Source organism: Anopheles funestus, chromosome X (genome assembly GCF_943734845.2).
Source record: "Anopheles funestus chromosome X, idAnoFuneDA-416_04, whole genome shotgun sequence".
In the NCBI taxonomy this organism is placed as follows: domain Eukaryota; kingdom Metazoa; phylum Arthropoda; class Insecta; order Diptera; family Culicidae; genus Anopheles; species Anopheles funestus.
In genome coordinates this window covers 13,787,884-13,813,302 of record NC_064597.1, presented here as the reverse complement: position 1 = coordinate 13,813,302, position 25,419 = coordinate 13,787,884, and the positions used below count along the sequence as shown (strand labels likewise).

Here is a 25,419-nt window from a genome sequence, read left to right as displayed (position 1 = left end):
CCATGCAACTGCTCCACATTAATTTCTTCCACCTTCACGTACCTTTTACCCTTCCACTTACTTCCATCTTCTCACTCTCTCTCTCTCTCTCTTTGTTGCTTGTATGTGGTCCTACTAAGTCTCGTTACCATAGTCCGTTCTGCTGCACCGTTGTTCGAGGAACCGAAACCGACGAGGAACAGAAGACGAAACATTAATCAATCACGCACAAATGAGATCAAACAAATATGCACCATAAGCCAACAACCATCAACGATCATCATGCGCCTTGTTTTTGTTTGTAGGTTGGTGTGCGTGATTTGTCCGACGCATCGTATCTGTAGAGCCCCATTAGTGAAGGATTTGTTTTATATTTTATCGATATGAGGATTAACTTTTTGCTTTTTTTTTGCTTTTCTACTGTGGGAGAGTTTAATATTTGGATTTATTTTTTTTACGCTTATAGCGCAATAGCAAGAAAAATGTGAGGAGAAAGTTTTGTTTCTTGTTATTTGCTTTATTAATAGTGTACGATTGTACTCTACACATTCGGAAAATAGAAAATAATTAATTTAGCATTTTAATTTCTCTGTTAACGGCATAATTTGTCTGAGTTCAAACGCTTCTCATGCTTATTTTAAAGCATGATTTTATTTTACATTGTGATAAATTTTTCCAAAAACTATTTGCACTTTTTGTTTGCCTAATAATAATCTATGTGTTCTAGGTCGTTCTACCTGAATAAAAAAATCTTTGTGATGTTTGCATGCTTATTGTATCAGTAACTATCTAATCCGTTATTATGTGCCATTTTAGAGTATTCATGGGTAAATTACAAATTTTACCGGAGTCGCATCGGTCCGATTCTGTCGCGAGTTGGAGTCGGAGTCGGAATGACTCCGGCAGAAGTGAGCGAGGGGAAAAAAAGGGGGGAGTTGGGGGGGAGCTGGAGATATCGACGCATGTTCAGTTTGGTCGACTACGATCAACTTGGATTTGATCGGACTCATTTGGATCCATCCGGACTCATCCGGAATCGATCGGACCCATTCGGACTCATCCGGATTCGATCGAACTCGGACTCGGCCGAACTCGCTGGAATCAATTTTGATTTTTAGTCGGAGTCGGAATCAATTTTTCGTATGCGGAATCGAAATGGATCCACGATTCCACTCCGGATTACACATCACTATTATAGAGCAACACGAATAACTCGATGCCCCGGTTAATATGCACCCGGATAAGCGGGAGTTACGCCGTAGATGAGAACTGGTTTTTTTGTTGTTGATTTTTTCTCAACTTCTTGTAATGAGTGCCTCGATAAAGGATAGAAACAATTATTTTTCATTGAGACGGTGTATCAGACAGCGCCGGTCCACACGACAGGACTTGGGATCAAATCCCATCCGGACCGTCTCTCCGTAGGAAGGACTGACTATTCTGGTCGTTATTAAAAAATAAAAAAAATCATTGAGTTTTTACATAAAATTATGATATAAATGGCACTTTAAATAACAAAGTCTAGCATTTAATTTATTATTTTTTACAGTTGCCGAAAACATTATCACTGTAATAGTGCACACGATAAAATATTGGTTAAAAAAAAAACAAATCAATCTCACAGCAATTGTTTCCCCGTTGCGCTACTGGCGCTAGGACGCGCATTCTAGAGTGAGCAATGGCAACATAATACGCTTTACCTAGTTATACATTGAATTGTTCATTCACCTAAGGGTAAATGCTTAAGGGTGTGTTTTTTTATATATGTGATACAGTAAAACAAAATCATTCCACTTTGCCTGTGCCCGCATATGGGCGTTGGTACGTGAAGGGGCACGAAAAAAAAGGACGTGCAGCATAGCTGAAGGATACCGTGCAGCTGTCGTCACACGGATCAGTGATCCTACTGGTACCGGATATGGCATGTTATGGTCGCTATCTTTCCCTTACCCTCTCTTTCTCCCTCTATCTTTCCCATACACACATACACATGCCTAGTTTGTAAAGGTGTGCAGCAGTATGTAGAGGACACCCCTCGGTATTCTTATACACGGTCACTCTCTTCCTCTACCGTTGTTTCCCTTTCGTTTGTGAAAGAAAAAAAACCACCAGACCTGCATAAGCAGGGAATGCTAGGGTGGAATGTCCTCACGATGCAGTTTTGCCTGGCTGCGACGAATTCCAACGGCATGGATCTAATTATTTCCGTACCGTATCCTCTTGGTCGTGGTTTGGAGAGAATAGAGGCAAAGCATCGAACGCAAAAGAGGAAGAAAAAAAAAAGAAAAATACATACACAACGAAACGTTTCATTTCCTCTCGTTAATAAATGCATAATGTTCCGATCCTTGGTTGGTAAAAATTCCTCCCGAATATTTGTAAGCGGGGAACAAATACAAACAGCGCCGTGCTGCTAACGGTGAAAGTAGCTTGCCGCAGCGTTGCATCCGTTGTTGAAACGGTTGTGTGGTGATGAAGTCCTTTTTCCATTCCTAACGTACTGTTCGCGTGGAATGTAATGCCGCACCATTAATAAATGTGCGCCTCTATTGCCCGGTCACGTTTATTTGGGATTCTTTTTTTTGGCTCATTTTTGCTTTCTGGTTTTACAAACACAACCGATAGGAAGTTTAAGTGATGTTAGCTATACAGTGATGCAAAAGGGGGGCATTAAATGCCAAACAGGCTACATGTAGAGAACTTGACAACATTGCATTCCATTTCCACATTTGTGCGTGCGATAGAATACAACCAACAGGTTGCCGTTCGGCTTGTATATTCTTCATTAAATCAATAGATTAACGTTTATTTGTTTCTTGTTCGTTCTCTCTCGCAGATAGTGGACTGGGAGCCAGCACCATTACGGCAAGGTGGACACAGATGGGTCCAGGACCAACGGCCGGTTCGTTGGTCCCGGACGACACCAACGGTTCCGGCGTGGACGGTGGCAAGCATTTGGACGTCGGCGACATGAGCGATGTAAGTGTCATACAGATCACAGTTTTTAACCCCTAAATGTATGCAATCTGTATAGCAAAATCATGTTTTTTGGGCTCGATACAAATTATTAACATACGGTTCTATTTCTCTTGTCTTTTTTTCTTTTCAGGACGTAAGTGTAACACGTGACAACTATTAGGCAAGAAAAAAAATGGCATCACAGTCATCATCGCAAAGTCAGTCAAATTCAATACACATTGCAAACGGTTTAAAAGGATCATTTCGATTCTTAAACGTAAATTCGGTTTGAAGGAACCTCTTTAGAGGGCTTAATGCTAGGTTATGTCGCAAAATTACTTGTATGTGGAGTACTTTATCCTTCCATTAAAATTTTTAATTTAAAAAAAGCCTCAGGAAAGGAGCACATAACCTATAAATATGTTTTTGATGATGACTGATGAAGGCGACAAAACAAAAAGTATCCAACACACACCATTTTAAAAATGGAGTACTGACTCACACCATTTTCTTTCCATAACAACCATTCCTACCACCCTCCCCGTACCGGTTTCCCTACCAATTTTCTCTCGTTTTTTTTTTTTGGTTTTTGCCCCCGATTTCTAACTCTCTAAACTCCCACCGATACGGTTTGCGTTAGGACGATCAGGATCTGTCGTCGGCGGATGCCGAGGGCGTTTGGAGTCCGGACATCGAACAGAGCTTCCAGGAGGCACTAGCCATCTATCCACCGTGCGGACGTCGAAAAATCATTCTCTCCGAGGAAGGCAAAATGTATGGTAAGTAGAAGAATTCACATACGTTATGTTTCGGCAAGCGTGGGCGTATTTATTGTATGCAGGTGGTATAGCAAAATACCTGCCAACGGGCCTTTGCTAGACGGTTATCTTATCTCGCTTCGTACCGGACCGGACGTGAAGGTGAAGAAGACATAAATTGTACCATTCAGTCGTCCAGCGTTCAGCGCGAACTGTACGATGGTATCTGTGGGGTTGATTTCAGTTTGTTTTTGTGTACTGTTATCGATGAAAGTCCCCATATCGTGGTATGGTTGGACAAGACTATCAAGCTGTAAACGTTACCTTACCGAGCTCCGGAATCGAGATTTTTTTGTCTTCGTGTTGACTTTATTACGAGTACTAGAATTCTCTGGTGACAGTAGCGGAGATGACATCATAGCATATCAAAAGGATTACCTCGCATCAGTTAGGGCGTGATATATCTTTATTTCTGTTGCTCCACTGTTCGATAGGGCGAACATTGAAGATTGAAAAAAAAACAACATCGAATAACACCAGAGTATCCATTTAGTGTGAAAGAGGTGTAAAAGAGGGGATCTGAAGAAGGGACCAATAGCTTCAGCAGCTAATTATCGGTATCTCGCTGCCAGATCACCTTGCCCATGGTGATCTCCACCAGCACCAGGATTAATGCTTTTCTGGTTGTCGTTCTATTAACTCGACGCTTTTATCACTCCATCGGCGAGTGGTTTCGTGTTGCTTCTGTTGGTCCGCAAGCTCGAGAGTGCCACTCGAGTTATCGTCATCAGTTCCTCACGGTTGGTTGTCATGGCATTTAATTGAAGCCAAAGTGTTTTGCTGCTGGTACGCGAAAGTACGATGGGACGGTTGCGACACGTGTCCAGTCGGTGCACCAACAGCTGGACGGCGAAGACGGGGCAGCTTAGAACTCCTGATCTTTGGCCAATATCCAGTGGAAAAACTCATCGTGAAACACAGCGCGACAAATGATTACTCATCCACCGGTTGCCATCACCGTTTCGGCAGATCTCAAGTGGGTTTGAAGCTATCTCTTCTACCATGTTTCTTTTTTTTTTAATTGTCGTGTTTGGGATCAACTCTCTCCATTAGTCCGTTTCCCGCACCGATGAAACGAAACGTTTAGAAGTACGCGGAGGATTGACCATTTGGATGTTTGCTGTTACACACGCAAAACGTGTGTATGCGTGTGTGAACTTAAAACTCAACACCCTTATTTCGAAGCGTGTTTCGGCACAGCTCCTCTGCACGCTGCGATTCCGATATCGGTCGCGCGTGCTCACCTCGCTCAAACAAAGGTTCAAGTTCAAGACTATCAAGGGGGACCCCACCTCGGGAATGGGGAAAACGTGCACACGGTGCGGTATCGACATGCGAGGCCGGTGTGTGCGTTATGACCAGGTGGTGCGGGGAGGTTTTTTTTATTTTTGTACCGGCTCGCCTGCACCCGATATTGCGCTGCATCATCACTCCATGGCATCATCAGGCGATTTTATTGGAGCATTTTTGCGGCCGTCGGTTCATATACGATTTGGAAATGGTAAAAAACACAAAGCAAGCAAATCATTTCAAGCACACAATTCACGACAAAAAATATACTAAAAAGATAATAATGTTAAATGTTATTCAAATCGTCGTCCAAGTATATCTTCAGTAAATACTCATAAAGAGTCCTGAGTCCATTAGGTGATTCGTGATCAAACGAATCACGAATCTGAAAAGATTCAAGATTTTATAGCATTATAGCATATAGCATATGTATGTTTAATTTCCTCAATTAATCGTTATATGCGCTTGAAAATCTTCAAGCAATGGTAGTGATGATTTCATGAACAAATCTCTTAAATTTCACGAATCTTCATAACAGACATATTCATTCATTCTAATACATGAGCCAGTAAAATTTGATTGCCGCAAAACTGTGTAATCGATAGCGAAAACACGCATACTGTACTGTGGAGATACGTGAGATTCGAACTGACGACTATCTCTGTTCAGTGTACCGCTACGCTAACGTGTTGGGCTATTTACCTAGAATCGTAGGTGAGAGTTTAGAATTCAATTTCTAGGTACGTCTGGAATACATCCTGAAAGGTCCAGATCAATTCAATGGGAATGACGATCATTTTTTTATAGTAACCTTGGGGCAGTACTTATTAAAATAATGCTGCATTGTAGTTCTATAAATATTGGAAGAATTTTGTACCATTTCCACTTCAAAACAATCACCTCGAAGACTCTGTAATATACTATATAATTACATTTCTTTTCGCGATTGTTTCACATTGCAAATCCTACTCTCACCTATTTTTGGAAGCGTTCAGCTCGAATGGCATAATCAGCGTTTGCTCCTTGGTACTTTTTTCTCCGCTTCCCCGCTTCAATTAGCGTGCGCAAAACGGAGCCAGCTCAGTCTGGTCAACAGTTCTGAACAACGAGACGGTTGACAACGCCTTCACCACTTCCCATTGCCGTACGAGCGGCTTTACTTGTTCGCCCCGATGCAGGACAATCGGCAGTAGCAGTAAACAGCGGCAGCCGGTCGGCCGGGGTAGGGTATGTTGTCTCGAGTTGCTGCTGCTTGTCGTTGCATAATTTTTGCCTCCAGCTGGGCAATGCGAAAACCAGAATGCACCTAAAAGGCGCTAACATCGTGTTTCTGTGGGCGATAGGAACGGGAGGGAGGAGCGGAAGTGGGCACAAACTGAGGGCAATGGGGTGGTGGGAGAGGCGACACAGAGGTACGGTAGGCCCGTTATGCCCGCCATTCTAGCATGTTCGCCCGCAGCTGGAACAGGTCAAACTGGTCGACCCTCCGACGACCAACTCTTCATCCGCCGCACACCGTCACGAAAGGTTTATGAATGTGTTCCACTTACACACATGCCCGGTCCAGTTGACTGCGAGTCGCGGCCAACGACTATGTTGCTAAGGTGTTGTGTTCGTGTGCTTGGCTGGTGTGTATATGAGAATAAGTTTGCGATCAGTTTGCTTCGATAGCGAACGATAGTTGGCGCCTTTTACTGTACTGCAAACCGATTCAAGTCCCATGTAACCCAGAAGTCTTTTTAACGTTACAAACCGAACCATTTTTGTAATGGCTGTTAGGAGATTTGTTTCTGTTCTAACTGTAGTTAGGTTTGTAAAAGAAACCCCACATACACGCACACACACACAGATAGCAACGGATACAACTCACACAACTTGTTATTCTTGCTGGTGACGTGACCAGGATTTTGGTCTTGTTTCTGAGCAATCCGACCACATATAATGCGTCATCTAATTCCATTTCCGTGCAGTGGTACAATTGCTCGGTTTTTCGCACCCGTACGAATGAGCACTCATTTTATTACGAATAATATTGTCTGACATAACCTTCATCAACAGCATCGTAATCATCATCACCATCAGCCATTATCAGCGGAAGAAAACGGTCACATACTATCTCGCTTGATGATTGTGTATCTGTGTGTGTGTGTGTGTCGGTTTAATATTGCCACCTTAAGAGTCAGAATACTTTGGCAAACTGTTGACTTTTTGCCCACTCAACAAAAACTCCGCAAAGTGTGTTGAGCGTGGAACACAAGCCAGGGAAGGTGGAAACCCTTAAAGAAAACCACCACTTCTTGCGTCGCACAAGGGCAGCGCGGTTAAGAAGGGCTCATGAAACGGGATGCTGTTGATAGCGGGGAAAGGTGGGGCGGGAGAGAGTGTGTGAGTTGAGGAGGTTCGCAATTTGTCGGCAAATTAAATTTCTTACAAGTTTCTGCGCGCCACAGCTTCTCTTTCGTTTTTTCTCCGTTTCTCTCTCTCTCTTCCGCTCTTTCTATCGTTCTCTCTCTTTCTGTGTATTTCTCTCTCTCTAAGTTTAAGATGTATGTTGCGGGATACGATTGTCCTTTGGAGTCCATTTTACTCCCCCGATGGTCTTACGTATCATTGACCGGTAGGCAACATTTGTGCTTTGGTACTTGTGTGTGAGTGTGTGTTTATGTGTTGGTGAACGTGGTCCAGTAGAAGCATAAAACTCCCCCCTACCCCCTTCCTTCCCCAACCTCCTGAAGCTCCCTATTGTCTGCCACCGTCAACGAATAAGGCGGAGAGCGAAGGGCAGGTGGGAAGTTTATGGGGATTTAAATTAATTTTCTCAACCATGATGCTGCTTAAGGGCCAGCAAACCGAACCAAACGCGGACGATATGATTGGGAGGAATCCATATCCTGCTCCGCTAGCATACCCCGCGTTGTGTACTGTCACTGTCGGTAAGGGATAATATACCTCCATCTACCGATCCCGAGCCCAGATCCCAGAGGAAGAACTTGACGATAAGATCAAAGCCTGCACAATGAACGGCCACAAACCAGTGACCATTTGGTTGAGGATTTGAAGAGATAGAGAGAGAGAGAGAGAGAGAGAGAGAACGAATGAGAGCTCCCCGTTCTTCGTCGAATCCCTGGGAAGCACACAAGATTTGCGTGCCCTCTGCGATGACAAGCGGATAAACTTCTATCTCGGCAAAGACCATGAATCTGAAGTTCGCATTTCCAATGAATGTTAGACGTTAGACAGCCGGAAATGAGCAGGAGACGTTACGGGTAAAATCTTATCCTCATACACAACAAATAGTAGCAAAGAAGATGCACAACGGAACCGTCCAGTCGTGCGCTGTTTGTCGGACTCACTCACACGCTCGCGAACCGTTTTCGTTCGGTGAAGAACTTTCCCCAAGAAATAGAAGCACCCACACGGTGGCGGTTGGAGGCTTGCGGACATGGTGATGGTGGTTTTTCGGAGGTCTTTTGATCTTTTGTGCCCAGCTCGGTTCCGGTATCTATAACCCTCACCTCATCTTGGTATCTTCGTCCCCGGATATGGAGCAAAACTGGACAAACTGGCGAATGAAAGATGTTCCCATCTCTCCCAATCCCCGCGCAAACCATTCATCTCAGCTCAACTGCGTGGGTTCATATCGTTCGCTTCTAGTTGCGGTAAATGAAAATGTGCTCTAAACCGGTGGAAAACTTGATACGACTATAGACCTTCGTGCGTGTGTGTGTCTGGGTAGAAGAAATTTTCTTTGTTTTTACTATTCTGTAGTAAGCAAGAAAACGTTAAAGCAAGACAGAGATGGGATTGGTGGTAGGAGTTTTAGTTGAGGGTATAGAAAGTACATCACCTTGCACCTTGTGCAACAGTCGCGTACCAGGGAAAACGACACATCCGCAATCATAATTCAAAAGAGCAATTTCCACCACTTCCGGCAACTTCCGGTAATTTCCACGCTAGCGGGAAGAAAATGTGCGAAAGGAAGGGGAGGGGGGGGGGGCTTTTTTGGCTGTTGCATTCCGCTGCTTGCAGGAAACACCGCCATTTTGCCAAGAACCGCCATTGCCCCCGTCAAAGGTATACGAACGTATGACTAGTACAATTAATCGTAGCGAATCTTGCACAAGATAACGCGTGCGATGTGATGCAGTGACCAGGATCCCACTATCGGATAGCGTCTGTAGCAGTGGCACCGAGGCGAGTCTTATCTCGTTGTACTACGACAGTACGAAATCAAGTGAAATGGAGCAATGTAGTCCATATACGTGTGTCTGTGTGTATATATATGTATTTGTTGAGAATAGTTTCACCCAAAAGGGCAAACATAAATGCTAAATGAACAATACACATGTGTTCAATACGGGTAGATAAGGGGAGGAGATGTGGAGAAAGAATGGCAAGGAAGAAGGTTTTGCGCCATTCAATGCCAGGGAAAGATTTATTCGCCCCAAAATGGCTTTTAAAGGAGACTGTGACACACACACATGTAACACACCCGCGCACAGTGGTCATCCCTTTCTCATATAAGCCCGGGTACGATTCATTCCAGTTGACCGCTTTCGTGACATTGCCATCGGACAACAGCTCGAACCATTATTTCCTTTCACCCGCGAGAACAAGCTTGAGATGCGTGTTGGTGGGTTGGGAAGGGGTGGAAAATGTTACACCAAATTGCTTACCAAGGCGAACATTCGTGTTCTCCCAATATTCCCCGCGCGCCTCACCCTGACTACCCATTGGATATCCCGCACCATCAATCTACCATTTCTCGCTTGTTGTGCGAGTGTGGTTCGGCTGCTCTGCCGACCGTTGTCTTGTAACGAATTTGTTGTACCAGACCGTACGATTGCTGCGAACAAACGGTGTAAGGATACGGTCGCATGCTCACTGCTGCTGCATCGTGTGTGTGTTTGTGTCTTTAGCAGATCTCGGAAGGCTTTTGCGGCTCTGCTGCTTGGATATAACAAAAATTAATAAAAGGATGAACCAGAGAATACAAAAAAAACAACACCATCGGTTTAAGAGCTCCAGTCTAACCAATCGCCCAGACGAGCTGCTCTGTTAGAGATTCGGAGGTTTGGGTGTTCCATGGCGGTGTAGTCGGCGAACCTCGGAATTGCACCGGACACTGGCTCTCGTCTGTTGTGTGCTGTGTTGTTGAATATTTCTAGAACTTCAGTTCCACAAGTTGCTGGTTTGTTCCTGGGGAAAGATATGGTAGAACCTGGAAGAAGCACACGTTAGAACAGGACAATGTTACTGTGCTACTTTATCCCTCCTCCGTCCCCAAAAAAAACCATCCGTGTAGGGTGAAGTCACGAAGCCGAAGGTTATGGGCGAAGAGGTTAGGAGCTAGCTTTTGTGGGTGTTGGAAGTTGGAGGTGAAAAGTCAAGGAAAAGGGAAATAAACTGAACCATCTGGAAAAACCGGCAAAGGCCGTAGCTTTTCAACAACGGTTCTCGTCGGTTTGCGTCGTTGTCGTCATCGTCGTCCTTCATGGATGTGTTCTCCCTTTATCCCATTCTCTGCACACATGTGTATGCGTGTGTGTGTATCTGTGTATTGCAGAATTGTGTGTGTGTGTCTCTCTCGGTAGCTCTGTGTATATGTGTGTTGCCCTGCTGAAACCGTTCACTAATTGCACATTCTTGGCATAGTTTTCCTTTCCCATTCGCTTTTCCATTTCCCAACTTTTGCTTGGGCCCCCGGTTTTGTCCCGCCGTTCTCGCCGCTTCTACAGCAGTCGCAGCACTCATTTCCCCGTGCACTTGGTGTTCCGTCCATGCATACCATCATCCTACCCATATTCACCTCCACCCCCCCCCCCCCCCCTCGCCCCCTTCCTCCACCAAGGGGCCACAGCCTGTTTCTTTCCCGAGGCATTGACGCCACTCCACCCCATCCATTGTGCAGCAATATATGTTTATATCGCTTCCCCATTTCCGGGACCGCTTCCTCCCCCCCCCCCCCCCTCCCGGGGTTTTTGTGCACCACCATGCGTTCGTGTACATCTAAGGGTTATGCTTCCCGGACGTACATGTTTCGTACGTTGGACGCCAGCAAAGAAAAAAAAAAGAAAGGTTCACATCCCGTTTCGGTCACCATCCATTGCAATATAAACGCGTATCCAACGAACGAAGAGTTGAATATATGAATGAAAAACGAAATAGTAAAAAAAGGTGGAATGAAATAAGGAACTCTTCCCTATCTAGTTCTTAAGGTGTCAATCGGAGATGATGTCTCTCTCTCTCTCTCTCTTTCTCTCTCTCTCTCTCTTGTTGTCACGACACCCACCATAAGCGGGGAAAGTGTTACCGAAATCGCTCCGTCAACCCATCGCTTTGGCGCTTATTTATTTCCTGCTCATTGTCCGGAGTGTCATCATCCATGCTCTTAACCAGCGCAGTTTCCAATAATCAACACTGCATGTGCGTGCGCCGCATTCGACTTTCTTGGTTTTTGCCTGAACAACATCTTGCCATAATCTGCAAGCATTTTCCTACAAGGTGTAATAGTTTCATCTCTCTAACGGCTTTTTTTAGTGTTAAGCTTATTCGATCCATAGCTCGATGGTCCAAGGAGCTTCATTTTGGTTTCCAATCATTTTGATTTTAATGTGTCGCTTTCTTCGTTTCACTCTTCTCTTCTTCGCTCGGTTTCCTTCTGACTGGCCACTTCTTTATAGTTATCCTTTTCTTTTTTCTTCTTTTTCTTCTTCTTCTTCTTTCTTTACACGGAATCCTTCCTATTTCATAGTTGTTAGTTTTGCTTAAATTTACTTTAATCTTAATTTTTTTTCTATTTTCATAGTCTTAAGTTATATATTGTTAAACCCTTGAGGTCAACAATAATCGAAATGAAATGAATCTTTTGAAAAGAGTCATTCATGTGAGTCAATTTTGATAAATTTTAATGAATCCTGAAAGAATCATGAATCCTTTACTATTTGCTGCCAACACACTTAAATTAAAAGGGCTGGCCAGAGGACGAGAGGGGGGGGATGGTTGGGGGTGGGCTTAGTTCAAAAGAGTTGACACGGGGGGGGGGTGGAGGGGCAACCACATAAATCATTGGGCTAGAAACTCTAAGAACTCAATGAGGATTCATGAATCTTCAGAATACAGATTCAGAGTCACTCATTCGGTTCGAAGATTCGTTCAGATTCATGTATCTGAATCAGATTCACCAAACAGCAATTTTTATTGTGCTTTGTTTTTTTTTAACATTACAAAACGAAATAAATAATAATTTAAAAAAATGGTTATTTGACCATTCAATGCATGGAAATTCTCGGATTCACGAATAAACCTTTTCTTTTCTCGTGTGAAAAATTACTCCCATTTTGTTTTTGTACCAAACTTTACTAGAACCATTATCAAATCAGTAAGCAATTGTTACACCGCTTAAAAACTACGCACCGAACCTAATCGTCTGATGGTAAATCTAATGAATAAACGAGCTTTGCCCAAGTTTACTTTTATACCGCAAAAGAGCAAACTCCCTCCCAAAACAAAAAAAACTCATCGTTACTGACATCGGTGGTGTTAAGTTGACTGTGGTTTTACGCCACGTTGCATGATCCTTGCACAGGATGAGTAGTGATGCGTACCTGCAACCCATCGCTAGTTATCTGGCACACACTTTCGGAAGCAACATGCCCGCGGGTTTTGTTGTTTTGTTTTGGTGTTTCGGTTGTTTTTTCCTTCCTTTGGTTGAACCATGGTCTATATGCAAACACGACCGCGAACCGGTGCGTTTCGTTCGCGGGATCACGATGCAGGCGAATTAATTGATCATAATGGCACCATTCCAGACACTCCAGGCAAGTGCGCGGAACGATAGGACCATGATAGGATGAGCAATGTTGCAAAACAATGCTACGGCAATAGGGTTGTGATGGCTTCTGCGACTTCCCAAAAAAAAAATCACGCAAACACTCTCCATTGCATCAGGCGCACGATGTTTGTGTAGGAACGAGAAAAAAAAATCCTCCCCAAGCACACAAAATATCCGCTAGTTGTAGTTTTCGGCGGCATGAGCATGGTCTTTCGGTGAAATGTTCCTAAATGCAATATTCGCATCGCCATCGTACGCATCCTCGCTTGGCAGTGGTATGCTCGATGGCACCTAGTGGGCAGTGATTGTGCACTTAATTTACGGCGAGCAGCAAGCGAAGGTACAAATGCTGCTGTTGCACATCTGGAAAGCACGGCCCTTGTCAGCCTTGTACAGTGCATTATTGGCGCGCGATGCACAGAGAGAGAGAGATCGTTCCGATGCCTTCCGATGTGCCTCTTGACCGTTTGCTGGTCGTGTCGCACGGTTTTTGTTGTGGTGGTACGGCACCCGTTTTGTGGTGTTGTTCTTCCTCAAAATTCGCACCTTGTACGCGCGTACGCAGAGTTAAGCTTAATCTCCGGACAAAAGCCGGTGCTTGATAGGATATTGTTACTTTTTTTCTATCTCTATAAGAATGGCGATGATGTAGAAGAGAACGGTCCAACGTTCGTGATTGGTACCTTTTGGGGGGTTTTTTTTGGATAGGATTTGGTATGGACGTTTCTAATTAGATTGGAATTGCTTCACATTCTACTCGCTAGATGCATACAGTTTTCGGAACGATTAAATCGAGGAAGCCTAATTAGTTCGAACGATACTGAGAGCTGATCGCAATTTTCCCTTATCCTTTCGAGCAAGAAAAAATCCAAAAAGTTTAACTTTATTCTACATCCTACACCGGTTATTAAATGATACAACTTTTTTTTCCACAACACACACCATTGTTACAACAAGCTTTTGGCTTTCATTGTGTATGGGGTGGAAAATGAAGTAGAAAAGAAACCAATAACCAGAGGAGGGAAAAAATATTTTGATGAAGCTTTGTCAAGGCAATCGACGAGAGGAATGTTCAAAGCGGCTTGCCTACCTTGCAGGCGCTACACAAAACGCGCAGCAGCGCACAATTGGAGGCAGGAGCAAGCTCCAACCATTTTTCCGTCGCAGAAAATAGTTAAATCATGAACCATCCAGGAAAACCAGTGAAGTGGAAAACTGGCTAAAGGGAGGGAGAGGGAGATCTCATGAACGAGGCGAGGTACAAAAACAAAGAAACAAAAAAAAATTATATATATATCATCATTCCACGCAACGAGACCATCATGGCTTTCGAAGCAAAACTAAATGGCGGCACACGGGACAGACGACGCGCGGTGGCGGTACATGGATGCTCGTCCATTGCCGCGAATCTCAAAATTGTTCTTTCCCTCGACACGAAAATACTTGGCATATTTGCGACGGCACAAAATTCCGCGCTATATTATTTATAATAAAATTTATAAACGCGACGGCGTAGCGTTTTTTTCTTTCTTCTTCTCTACCACCCTCTTACTCGTTGCGCCTCTCTACCTATGTGTGGTACCTTCTATCCATTGCTTTGTAGCATGTTGTGTCAGCATTCATCTCCCCCGTTTGCCGTACTTTTATACCGTGTACAGTTTTACGCTTTGTCACCAACGCGCGCTCTCTGCGTCCCCTTATGCGGTATGGTAAGGCTTCATGTGCTGCCCGGATAGTCGTCATCCGGGCGCTATCAGATGATGATGTTGCAACGAACCGCACACATCACTCAACGGTTTTCCGAGGATTTTCCTTCCTTTTTTTCGGTCTTCCTTCCGTAATACACTGCGCTATGCCCTGTATCAACGTTCACGGTGCGCCATTCGCCGTGATATGGTGTTTGGGGCTTTTGCTCGATTGAGACGTCATGCGTCGTCCCGGTACGCGAAGCCATCCCGTCGAAAGCCCAAATCGAGACAATGATGCAAAATAAACTGTTCAATTTTTATCTTGCTTGGTACGGTACGGTTGTTGTACGAACTGCTTGATAAAGTCACACATTCACACACCCCTACAGTGTGTCCCCGGTTGTGTGTTATGAACTTCAGCTCTGAAGGCTTGTACATTATATTTGAAAGAGTGTGTTAGAAGAAGAAAATACAACAACACAAAATCACGCAAACCTTTTCGCGGGCTATGCGGGCACACTTTGATCTGTTGCAGATTCCCGCGATACAATAAATATTTCAATGGCAAGGATGCATAATGGTGATCGCTTTCAACACGCTGAAGAATTGTGCTCCATCTTGGTCTGGAACGGTGCGACGTTTCACCTTCTTTCATATGAATGCAAACATTTTCGTGCACCGGCTGAACAGCACGTTTGTAGCAATTGATCCATTTCTTTGCATGATCGGGCCCCCTCTGGGTGTACGCGTACACCGAGATAACTCGGGGGAAAGGTAGTCGTGTACACAAACGGTGGCTACATTTTTTTTTGCTTGAGGTCGAAGCACGTGACACATCCGCGATTTCTGAACCTTTGTTTAAATGCTTCTGTTACGTTTGTTATCGCTTGCCGTTTCTGTGTCTGTGTGTTCTGCGACCTGTAAGATGTTTACTGTAGGAATTATCTCATAATAGGTGATTAGAAAATGGAGACAATTTTGTTTACTGGACGATGAGTCTATGAGGTGGGTAATGTAATTTTGATGCATATTTAAACGTGATTTCAGAACATTGAAATTAATGGTGAAAGAGGTAATTTTAATGCAAGTTGATTATAAACTATCAGATGAATTTCTATCGTCTTCTATATGGGACTGGATGTGACGGAAATGATTTGTAGAACCTCGAAAGTGAACGCCTCCATGCAGCGAGAATTTTATTCGCTAATCATGAAGTCCAATTTTGTATGAAGATTGCATACAACCAGGCGGGGTGTTTACTATTAACATTCACGTAAGCGCCCTAAGGTATGCAATCTTCAGGAATCCTTGGAACATTACAAAAAAGAGTGTTTTCCTGAGTTTTTACTGTTGATATTGAGAAATCAACAAGCTAAACATGTGGCCCACATGTAAACCAGTCTTGATAGTTCCTTATTTTCGCTCCTTCTCTCTCTCTTTTCCCGTTCAGGCAACTTCCGAGCAGATTTTGTCATTTGCCATATTTTATCTCTTCTGACAAGCGTGATCAAACGCATTTCGTGAATCTGCCCGGCTCGCCCCACCGCTTTCTACTACCTTCTATTCTGTTTTCTATTCCTTACCGTTTACCACCCGTTGCAATGGGAAACCGTAAATCATGCTGCCCTATTATGCGGTAGCTTGGGAAACGGTGGACGATTTGACGTTATTCTTCCATTTTTTTCTGTCTCTCACCCCCGCCGGTCATTGTAAATTTTCCTGCCACCGGTAACCGGGCACCGTTAGTAACCGGCGGCGAAGGAAAAAGACGAAGTAAAAGGACGAATAATTAAAATTAGAATAAGCGCGCATACACATGCGAGGTGTGGCACGGTTGATCTTCCCCGACCCGCAACCGACTGATGGGTAGAAAACGGGTAGATTTTTGCCCCGCGGTCACAAGGATGACGAAGGTGGAAAAGAAAAACACATTTTCCCACTGTTCCGTAGGCACCCTGCGTATGCCCCCAATGTTAGCTTCCCGGCGGGCAAGTGGTTGAGAAGCGCTGGAAGCAGGAATTGTCTGCTTGGTTGGCTTGGTGTGGCCGGAGCACGGTGGGCTAGTCATCGAATCAATAAACGAATTCGTATGTTTATACTGTCAACAAACAAATATAAAGTTGTAGTTAAAAATCGTTAAATTTTTAAACGTTTTAATTGACTGTTTCAACCATCCAAACGGCAATAAATAAAGTTTGAAGTTCCAAGAATGGTGTTACTAAAAATGGACAAAGTTTTAAACTTTATTATTACACTCCAATGTTTGCTGTAGGTGAAAATATTTTCTTACTTAAAACACTCTTAAAAAGGCACTTAAAAAGACGCTTAATAGGGCTTAAGTGAATGAAAAAAAACGCTGAAAATAATGTTAACAACTGCTGTTAAAATTAATTTTGCTCTTTTTGCCCTCCTTTGCCAGTTTCATTGTGCATCCCTGTGTGCTGCCTTTGCGAGGCGCTTGCTCGCGGCAGCTGGGTAATAAATCTTGCCGGAAAAAAGGTTCATCGTGGCGGAGACGTTCTACTGTAATGGCGCATACACTTACAGTGTCGCCAGGCAAATTGGTCCTGGGTTCTAGGCGCCATCTTTACGACCTGCCCAATGCTCCCAGTCCCAGCGACCAGGAACGTTTGTGTCTGTTGTGCGTTGGTAGACGAGTAATTTGCGCACACCGCGAGCATAAATGAGCGCGGAATGCCTTCCAGCGACACTTCTGCCAAACAAGCATACCACACCCGTTGGCGCAACGAGCTGAAGCTTTGAGGATATGAAATAAAAAAAAAATAAGGAGGAAGAAAAGTTTAAGAGCACTCCTTCGGGAAAGCTTCAAGATATATACGAGCAAGAGTGATGTGCTCCGGTTCGCATTCTTCATTCCCCTTTGTGTGGAGGGTGTTTTTTTTGAGTGCGTCACCCATTATCTTGCCCCCAAAAACCCGACATCCCTTCTTAACCTGCTTCTTAATGGGTGCTGGAAATAAAATTAACGGTGCAAAAATCATGCCCTTTAAGGAAAATTATTTTCCAAAGGCAAAGTAACGGGGGGGAAATGGGGGTGGGAAGGAATGCTGGAAAAGGATATATGCCGCAGTACGGACGAGGTAGTTTAGTATCGTGACCGGCAAATTGTGTAAAGGTGCAGATGAAATTACATCCCTTGTATTAAGGGCTAGTCGGAAGCGGGCAATGCAACCTGAACGGAGTAAACATTAATGATAAAAATAACAATAAAAGCTGCTGCTTCTGAGTGTATATGTGTGTGTCTATATTACTAAAGCGCACGCAGTTGGGAATGTTTGGTTGTGTTCGCAATATCGTTGACAACGACATCGAGCCGGCAAAACGCAAGAAATTCAAAGCAGGACGAGAGATACAGTTGCGAAAAATGGTGCGATACCAAAAACTTATTTTTTTCCACCATCACACAGAGTCCAATTTCTGACGCCCACCCCCCTCCCCCCCTCCAACTTGGAAGGTAGTGTGGGTTTTGTAACAAAGCGAAACATACCAAACAGCGGAACTGCTTGAGGACAGTAAAAGAAGCATTGGCAGGGACCTGGTGAAAGATGGAAGAAATATAGAGAGGAAAGAGAAGTATACAGAAGATGGAGAAAAAAAAACAAAACAACGCAACAACAAGAATAAAAGAGTAAAGTTGTGCAGGAGAAAGGAATTTCGCTCGAATGGGTACAGAAATTAATTAGTAGTCGCTCGGTTACTGCTACCGTACCGGTGGGGGGGGTTGAAATAAACGAAGCGGAAAGTGGTGAAGAAATGGGAAGTGTTGAGCGGGGACTTTCACTACCCCATATTCTTTCCCTTAATTTCGCTTATTGCAAATCGCCCAAAAGAAAAGGAGTACCGGGACACTGGAAGAATGTAACGGAGAGGAATGAACTAATGGGAGGACAGTAAAAGTCATTGCCGAGATACCAAGGGGGTATTGGGGGGGTAGGGGTTCCCTTTGGAACGGCAACGTTCAAGAGTGTCCAATAACGATGAAGAATGTCTTTTGAAGATCTTTGCATCGTTCTGAAGCAACGCGTGCCTTAAAGCATCTGAGCAACGAACCGAAAGCCGAAAGTTTGGTTGACAGCAAAGGCACAGTCTCACATTCGTTCGCTTTCGACGAGACTTTTAATGGAAAAGGATCTTTTTTTTGTTAAAGTTTTTGAAGAATAAGATGTTATCTCCAAGTTGTATCCGGTAGTGATAAGTGTCGACAAGGCAGATGAGTAGCTTTAGAGTCTAAAGACTTCAAAAAAAAAAAAATCCCCGAAAGCATTTTAGATATTTCCGTATTTACTGTATGTACGCACCAAAAACCTCCGCCCAAGTATATTAAAGCAAATTTTAATTTTTCTTTTTTCCTTTTGGTTTTATTCTTCACCAGGTCGCAATGAATTGATCGCACGCTACATCAAACTACGCACCGGCAAGACGAGAACTAGGAAGCAGGTCAGCTCGCACATACAAGTATTAGCTAGAAGGAAGTTGCGCGAGTTCCAGGCCAAAATGAAAGTGGTAAGTGGCGCTCGTAAGGATCCGCATCCATAAGACACGGGCCAATACTGAAGGGAGAAGCGTTCAAAGGGTGGAGGGGGAGCGGGAGGGACCCAAGATGCTGAAGGAAAATCAATTAGGAAGGATACCCAAAAAAACACACATACACACATACATAAATGCTGTCCAAATAATATCCTTCTACCATATCTACACAGTGTTCCAATACGAGCGTGATACACTGAATATACTCAGAGTTCTTCAATGTTTGTTAATTTCCAAAAACAAGAAGGGAAAACCAAAACAAACTACTCACCTTGAATGGATGGCCTTATCGTTAGTGTGTTTTTTCTTCTTCTTTTGTACTCTTCTTTCTCTTTCTTTCTGTGTGTGTGCGTGCGTGTGTATGTTTGTGTGGATGTGTGGGCGCGTGTGCGATGTTTGCCTTTTTATCAACCCGTCCACCCGTCCTAGGATCACCCGCTGATGGGTGTGAAGGAGAAAGTCTTCCCGACGAACATGACCGGCATGAGCAGTGCCCAGATCGTGACGATGGCCGCAGCGAAAGGTCGCCTTCCCCTAGTCAATCCTTCCTATCAACACCACCACCACCACCACCACCATCTTCCGTACCACCATCACCATCCTAGTGCTGCTGGTGTAAGCGTACCACTCTATCTCACTATTTCTTTTTTTCTATCGCAAACGATTCGCTCTGTTTGTCTCTGCTCAGCTTGACATTTACACTTGGAATGCTTTGGAGTTGCGCTCGGAATGTTTGCCGACATTAATGCTCTGTGTGTATGTGTGTGTGTGTGTGCGTGTGTGCAGCTGTGTGGCTACTAATGCAGATCTGCTTGTGAGTGGAATTTTGAACGAGGGACATTGCTAGATGCCCCGGATCAAATGTGCAGTGTTTTGGAAAACTCTCGTCTAGCATAGCTGTAATGTCTAGCCCCACAAATAAGGATGTATAGTAGAATTTGTTAGGATGTAAAGCAGCTGTTCTAAACTAAAAAGACACACATCAGTATCTCGAAAGCTTGGAAAATTTGAATCGGGCACGCTGACGTCACTAATCGATAGACTCCAAGGCTATCGATAGATTCGTCCACTCGTTTGCCCATGTCCAAGAACCATCGCTATGAAATTGTGCCATCAGTTTCATACACAGACATTATGTACGCATGAGTTCGCTTGCCTACCTATAAGGATTGCTTCAAGCTTCAAGTGCCCGACAAAACATTCAAGTCCCAGCCTTCACAAACGGTTCCACAGCTTGCTGTCACTAATGTTGGTTTCTTGTTTCGTTCGGCACGATGCAGCAATTTTGGCAGCCGGGTTTGCAACCGAGCACTTCCCAGGATGTGAAACCGTTCGCCCAGCCCGGTTACCCCATGAAGACCGCCACCGCCGTCTCGGAAGGTGCCCTGCAGCCCACACACCCATGGGAGGGACGCGCCATTGCAACGCACAAGTTCCGGCTGGTTGAGTACAGCGCCTACCTGGAGTTGCGCGCCGAAGAAACCGTAAGTATCCTAACCAAGCGAGCGTTTTGCACGACCCCACCTGCTAACTGTTGTATCGTTTCCGCCGCAACAGTATCACAAGCACCTGTTCGTCCACATAGCGGATACGCCGGCCAACCCACTGTTGGAATCGGTGGAGGTGAAAGAAATCTATGACAAGTTCCCCCAGAAGTCCGGCGGCTTGAAGGAGCTGTACGAGAAGGGTCCGAGCAATGCGTTCTTCCTCGTAAAGTTTTGGGCGGATCTCAACACAAACATCGCTAACGATGCGGGCGCATTCTACGGTGTCAGCAGTCAGTAAGTAGTCGCCGGATAGTGTGTGGTCGTGCTTTAGTCTCATTAACAAACAAATTCTTCCTTACGCAGCTACGAAAGTAACGACAATATGGTGATTACCTGCTCGACAAAGGTGTGTTCCTTCGGGAAACAGGTGGTGGAGAAGGTTGAAACGGAATACTCCCGCATCGAGAACGGTCGCTACGTGTACCGGATCAGTCGGTCACCGATGTGCGACTACATGATTAACTTCATCAACAAGCTGAAACACCTTCCGGAGAAGTACATGATGAACAGTGTGCTGGAGAACTTCACCATCCTGCAGGTGCGTTGGGTTGCAATTCTTTGTTTTTATTATTTGCCATCAAATCTCATATTCTACCCCTTTCGTTTTCCGCAGGTTATATCCAACAAAGACACAGACGAGACGCTACTGTGTGTGGCGTTCGTGTTCGAGGTGTCGACCTCCGAGCACGGTGCGCAGCATCACATCTACCGTCTGGTAAAGGAATAGCAAGAAATCAACAATCACCGCGTGCACCATAGACTAGATAACACTAGCGACAGCATTATCCTAAGCAATCCGAACATTCTGGCCAGCGGCGATTACGGCAACACCGCCCACAGCAACAACAACAGCAGCAGTGATGGTAACAACAACAGCACCGCTAGCCTAAACCGCGAACGTACAGCGCCCACGAATGCGTCCGACCACACCAATCAAGATCCTTCTGCTCAGCATCTGCAACTACCACCGGTTGACCTTCCCAGCTGCCTCGTCGCTGAGCAAGGGGCCGGGGATCTAGCAGCAATAATTCCATCCCATCGGCAATCAACCGCTTCCCATCAACCGCACGGCGGAGAGTTACCGTTGGAGGTACTACCCGCACCGTCAGGCGTTACATCTTCCACCGGTGACGGCAAACCGGACCTACCGGAGATAACGCCATTGCACACCGGTACCCAGCAACAGCGTCACCAGTCCGTCAAGCAGGAGTATCTCGGCATGGAACCGGAGTACAGCACGGTAGCAACATTAGCTGCGGATGCGAAAAGCTCCCAACTGTTACTGCACCGTCCCATCCATCAGCTGCTGCGCGACTGAACGAAACACGTCCGTGACGGTGTATACGGAAGGGAGACGGGAATAGCTAGCGAACCTATTGCTATACAGAGGGCATGGGCGCAAAACATAAGGAAACAAAATTACATTAAGTGGAAAAAAACATGAAACAACAGTGCCTATAAACAGAAACGGATGAGATGGATGCTTAATTGTAGGGAAGCGTCAACACTAGGTATCAAAGCAAGCATGATATGAAACAAAAAAACACAAGACACACACACACACACTTTCATAAAACAAAACAAACGCAAAAAAACAGCCTGAAATGACGTTTACTATTAGTAGTAACGCCTACTACTGTATACGTTACATTTTGCCGCAACTAATTTTTTCCCCGATTTTGACATCTACGTTACACTATTATTTTTTTTTTAATTTGACATATTGAAAAATTTGGACCAACACAACAACAAATGCAAGTACACCCGCTAGATGTTAGTATTATTAGTTGTAATGGAAGTAGTAATCCCTCCCTCCTTGTGTGTGTGTGTTAGAATGTGTGCGTGCGCTACAGATGCTGTGTCAGAATGGAACGATCGAGCCATATATCCTAGAGCCTTGTGCATTACACACTTGCAACAAAAAAAAACGAAGGCATAATGTGTAATATAGCTGCTAGAGTTTATTATTTGCCACAGTACAAAACAAAACACGAGCGTTCGCTGTGCGCACTGTTCGAATGATTTCCATCCTATACATGAATGTGTGGGTGTGTTTATGCGTACATGGTGAGTGTGTGTGTGACGCTAGTAAAAATGGATTGATTCTGTGATTACTATTCCGTTTGACTTTTGTCGTGATGAAATGCTGAACGATTTTGCTGTAAAATTGTGTACACGTAAATTGTTTAAAATTTTTTCTTCACACCTACACCCACACACACCTGCACACGTGCGCAAACAGTCACAAATACGAACTTCTGTGTCAGTCATTTGCAGCTGAATTTATACACAGATTAGCTAAACGAAAACACCGGCAAATGGTTAGGGCAGTGTTGAGGTAAATCAGATTTGGCAAAAAAAAAAACAAAGGATAAATAGCTTCTCATGGAAGCAATGCGAGTTAAATATGTAAATAATTTCCCACCCTTTTTCCAACACCCTTTTTTTATTACTTTCCATCTATCACTTTGATTGGATCTGTTTGAGATTAGAATTTCGTTAAGTTTGGCTAAGCGGCCGCCCCCGGTGGTAAGGGTAACGGGGGGAGAGGGGCAAGGTGTAGTTGAGCTGTCGACGGGCACCACGGTCCAACCGCACCTCGGGTGCTTAGTCCAAAACTAGTTTTATGAGAATTTGATAATTTATCCTACCAGGCAGATAAAGAGGTAGGGGGCCATTCAGTGGGTCCCATTAGAGAGGAAGTGGTACGGGTTTTGCTTAACCGGTGCCGTGTTGCGAATTCGCATTCGATACGAACGTAAGAACATAATAGCGCGATACTGCACGAATAATGCCAGTATCCCTGCGTTGCCATGTTGTTGCGTAGAAAAAAGGTATACAATATTCGAGGCGTTATTATTATTATTTTTTTTTTTGGAGGGAGAGCGCAACGTAAATAGTCCATATTCGCCTTTACAAATGAAAGGGAAACACGCCAACGTTTATATTAGGTTCATGTACAAAAAAAAACAAAAGCATAATTTTGCTTACGAAACACCCACGAAGCTTAGGAAATCAATGTTAAGTTTCTTCCTTTTTTTATATTAGACTCATAGTGCGATAACTACGCGGAAGCATTAGGAATCCAACGATTATAGTGAAAGCAAACATGGTCAATAGGCCATATCAGTTCACTTCTACATAATGCCGCCAAGGCGGGCAGCGTGTATAACACCGTGTATAACAGCGTGCGAACGCTATCGAAATCGAAGAGTCTTTCCAATAGATTTCTGTGCTCCTTATTTTTTTTTAAAGAAAAAAAATGCATATAAGCAACACAAACACGTAAGAAGTATCCTTCACTTTATTTTTTTTGTTGTGCGATAGGTTGCGATCCATCGACGAAATAATGCGTACATGTTGTTTTTTTTCCGGCAAATTTATTATAATTTATTATAACTCTTAACCGTAGGTATAGATTTGAAAGCAACAACAATGTTTTTTTTTTCTTTTTTATTTTTTTGATTCTCCGTTCTTCAAAACAAAGCAATGTGCATTGGTAAAAACATACAAAACAAAATCCTACACAACAAAACACATACACCACGAGAGGAATCCGTTTAGGATAGATATTAAAGAAATTATCATCTGACACGACTGTAAGGCAGTGAACTAAAAACGTACTAAAAGGGTGAAACGTGCTGTAAAAAAAGGCACAAAGGAGTGGAAACAAAGCAAAGCGATCGTGAGAAGCTTAACGTGTATGTGTACTAATCAGCCAATCCAATAATTCATACTGATATATTTAAAAAGAAGAAACGAAACGAAATCACAACATAGCAAGATATGCTTGCAACAAGAAGCAAACACAGAAGCAAAACAAAACAAGCAAATAAACAGACACAATTTACAATAAGAACAAAAAAAAAAGCAACAAGAACGTTTGTAGGGAAATGTATCATATTTCTTCGTTGTAGTGCGTGTGCGTGTGTGTGTGTGTGTGAGTGGTAAAATATAGCAAATAGGAAGGCGGGAGAGCAGGTGGGAGCAATTTTGCAGCAGCCATTGTTTTTTTTTCATATAAATACTTTTTTTTTGTTTTATGTAAAGTACATCAATCAAAAATAATTCGTTTTGATCTCCCTTTAGTAAGTCATGCAAGAATTTAATAATTAATTTTAACAAGAAACAAGAATTGTGCCGATGGATAAACAGATAGGAGGCGATTCTGCTACGCATATGTCAATATGGATTTTTTTCATTTTCTTTATTTTTCATGAATTATTACGATCGTGAAAGACTTTTAATAGGGGCGCTCCCTTGCCTGGAGTAATTATTTTTCAGTATGTTTTTTTTCTCGCTTAGCTACCTACAGGTAAAATACGTCTATATCAATCCATAGTTTGCGGTCTTCTGTGAAAACCGTGTGAAATCGTTCAACAAACAAAATTAATTTCAAAGTAAATTACCACCCAAGAAAGCGATAAATTTCTTGAACAAAATACAACAAATAATATTGCAAATGCAGTGGGAAAAACATTCATTGACAAAATTAACCACCCCGCCGTTTGGTACATCGTGACACGTAAAATTTAACTTTCATCAGTCGTTCGATTTTTATTCTCTTTTATGGCAACGCGAGCAATCGAAAAAGGGAGCGCAATTGTAAATAAAAGCGCAAAGAAAAGAAAACAAATCCTAGGTTGGTGTATCTTCCCCCCCCCTTAAAAAAGGGCTCACGGGACAATAGTAACGGAACGTAACGTACCGACAGGCGTTACAACGTTGCGTTAGGCAGATTATGCAGCAATCAACTG

The 25,419-nt window shown here is 43.8% G+C and overlaps 1 protein-coding gene across 2 annotated transcripts in view; it reads left to right on the top strand.

Annotated features, from left to right (window-relative positions):
* The window catches only part of LOC125760897 (protein scalloped), an 85,273-nt gene extending 59,947 nt beyond the window's left edge, over positions 1–25,326 (top strand). The window contains exons 3-9 of one of the 2 annotated variants that reach the window (XM_049421493.1): positions 2,816–2,958; positions 3,578–3,716; positions 18,961–19,091; positions 20,396–20,599; positions 20,673–20,896; positions 20,966–21,200; positions 21,276–25,326. In XM_049421493.1, coding sequence (XP_049277450.1) covers positions 2,816–2,958; positions 3,578–3,716; positions 18,961–19,091; positions 20,396–20,599; positions 20,673–20,896; positions 20,966–21,200; positions 21,276–21,389 — 1,190 coding nt within the window. In that variant the 3' untranslated portion in view covers positions 21,390–25,326. Of the gene's footprint in view, positions 1–2,815; positions 2,959–3,147; positions 3,717–18,960; positions 19,092–19,544; positions 19,731–20,395; positions 20,600–20,672; positions 20,897–20,965; positions 21,201–21,275 lie in introns of those variants that run through there. The other variant, XM_049421485.1, reaches the window with a different exon arrangement.
* The last annotated feature ends 93 nt before the right edge of the window (positions 25,327–25,419 follow it).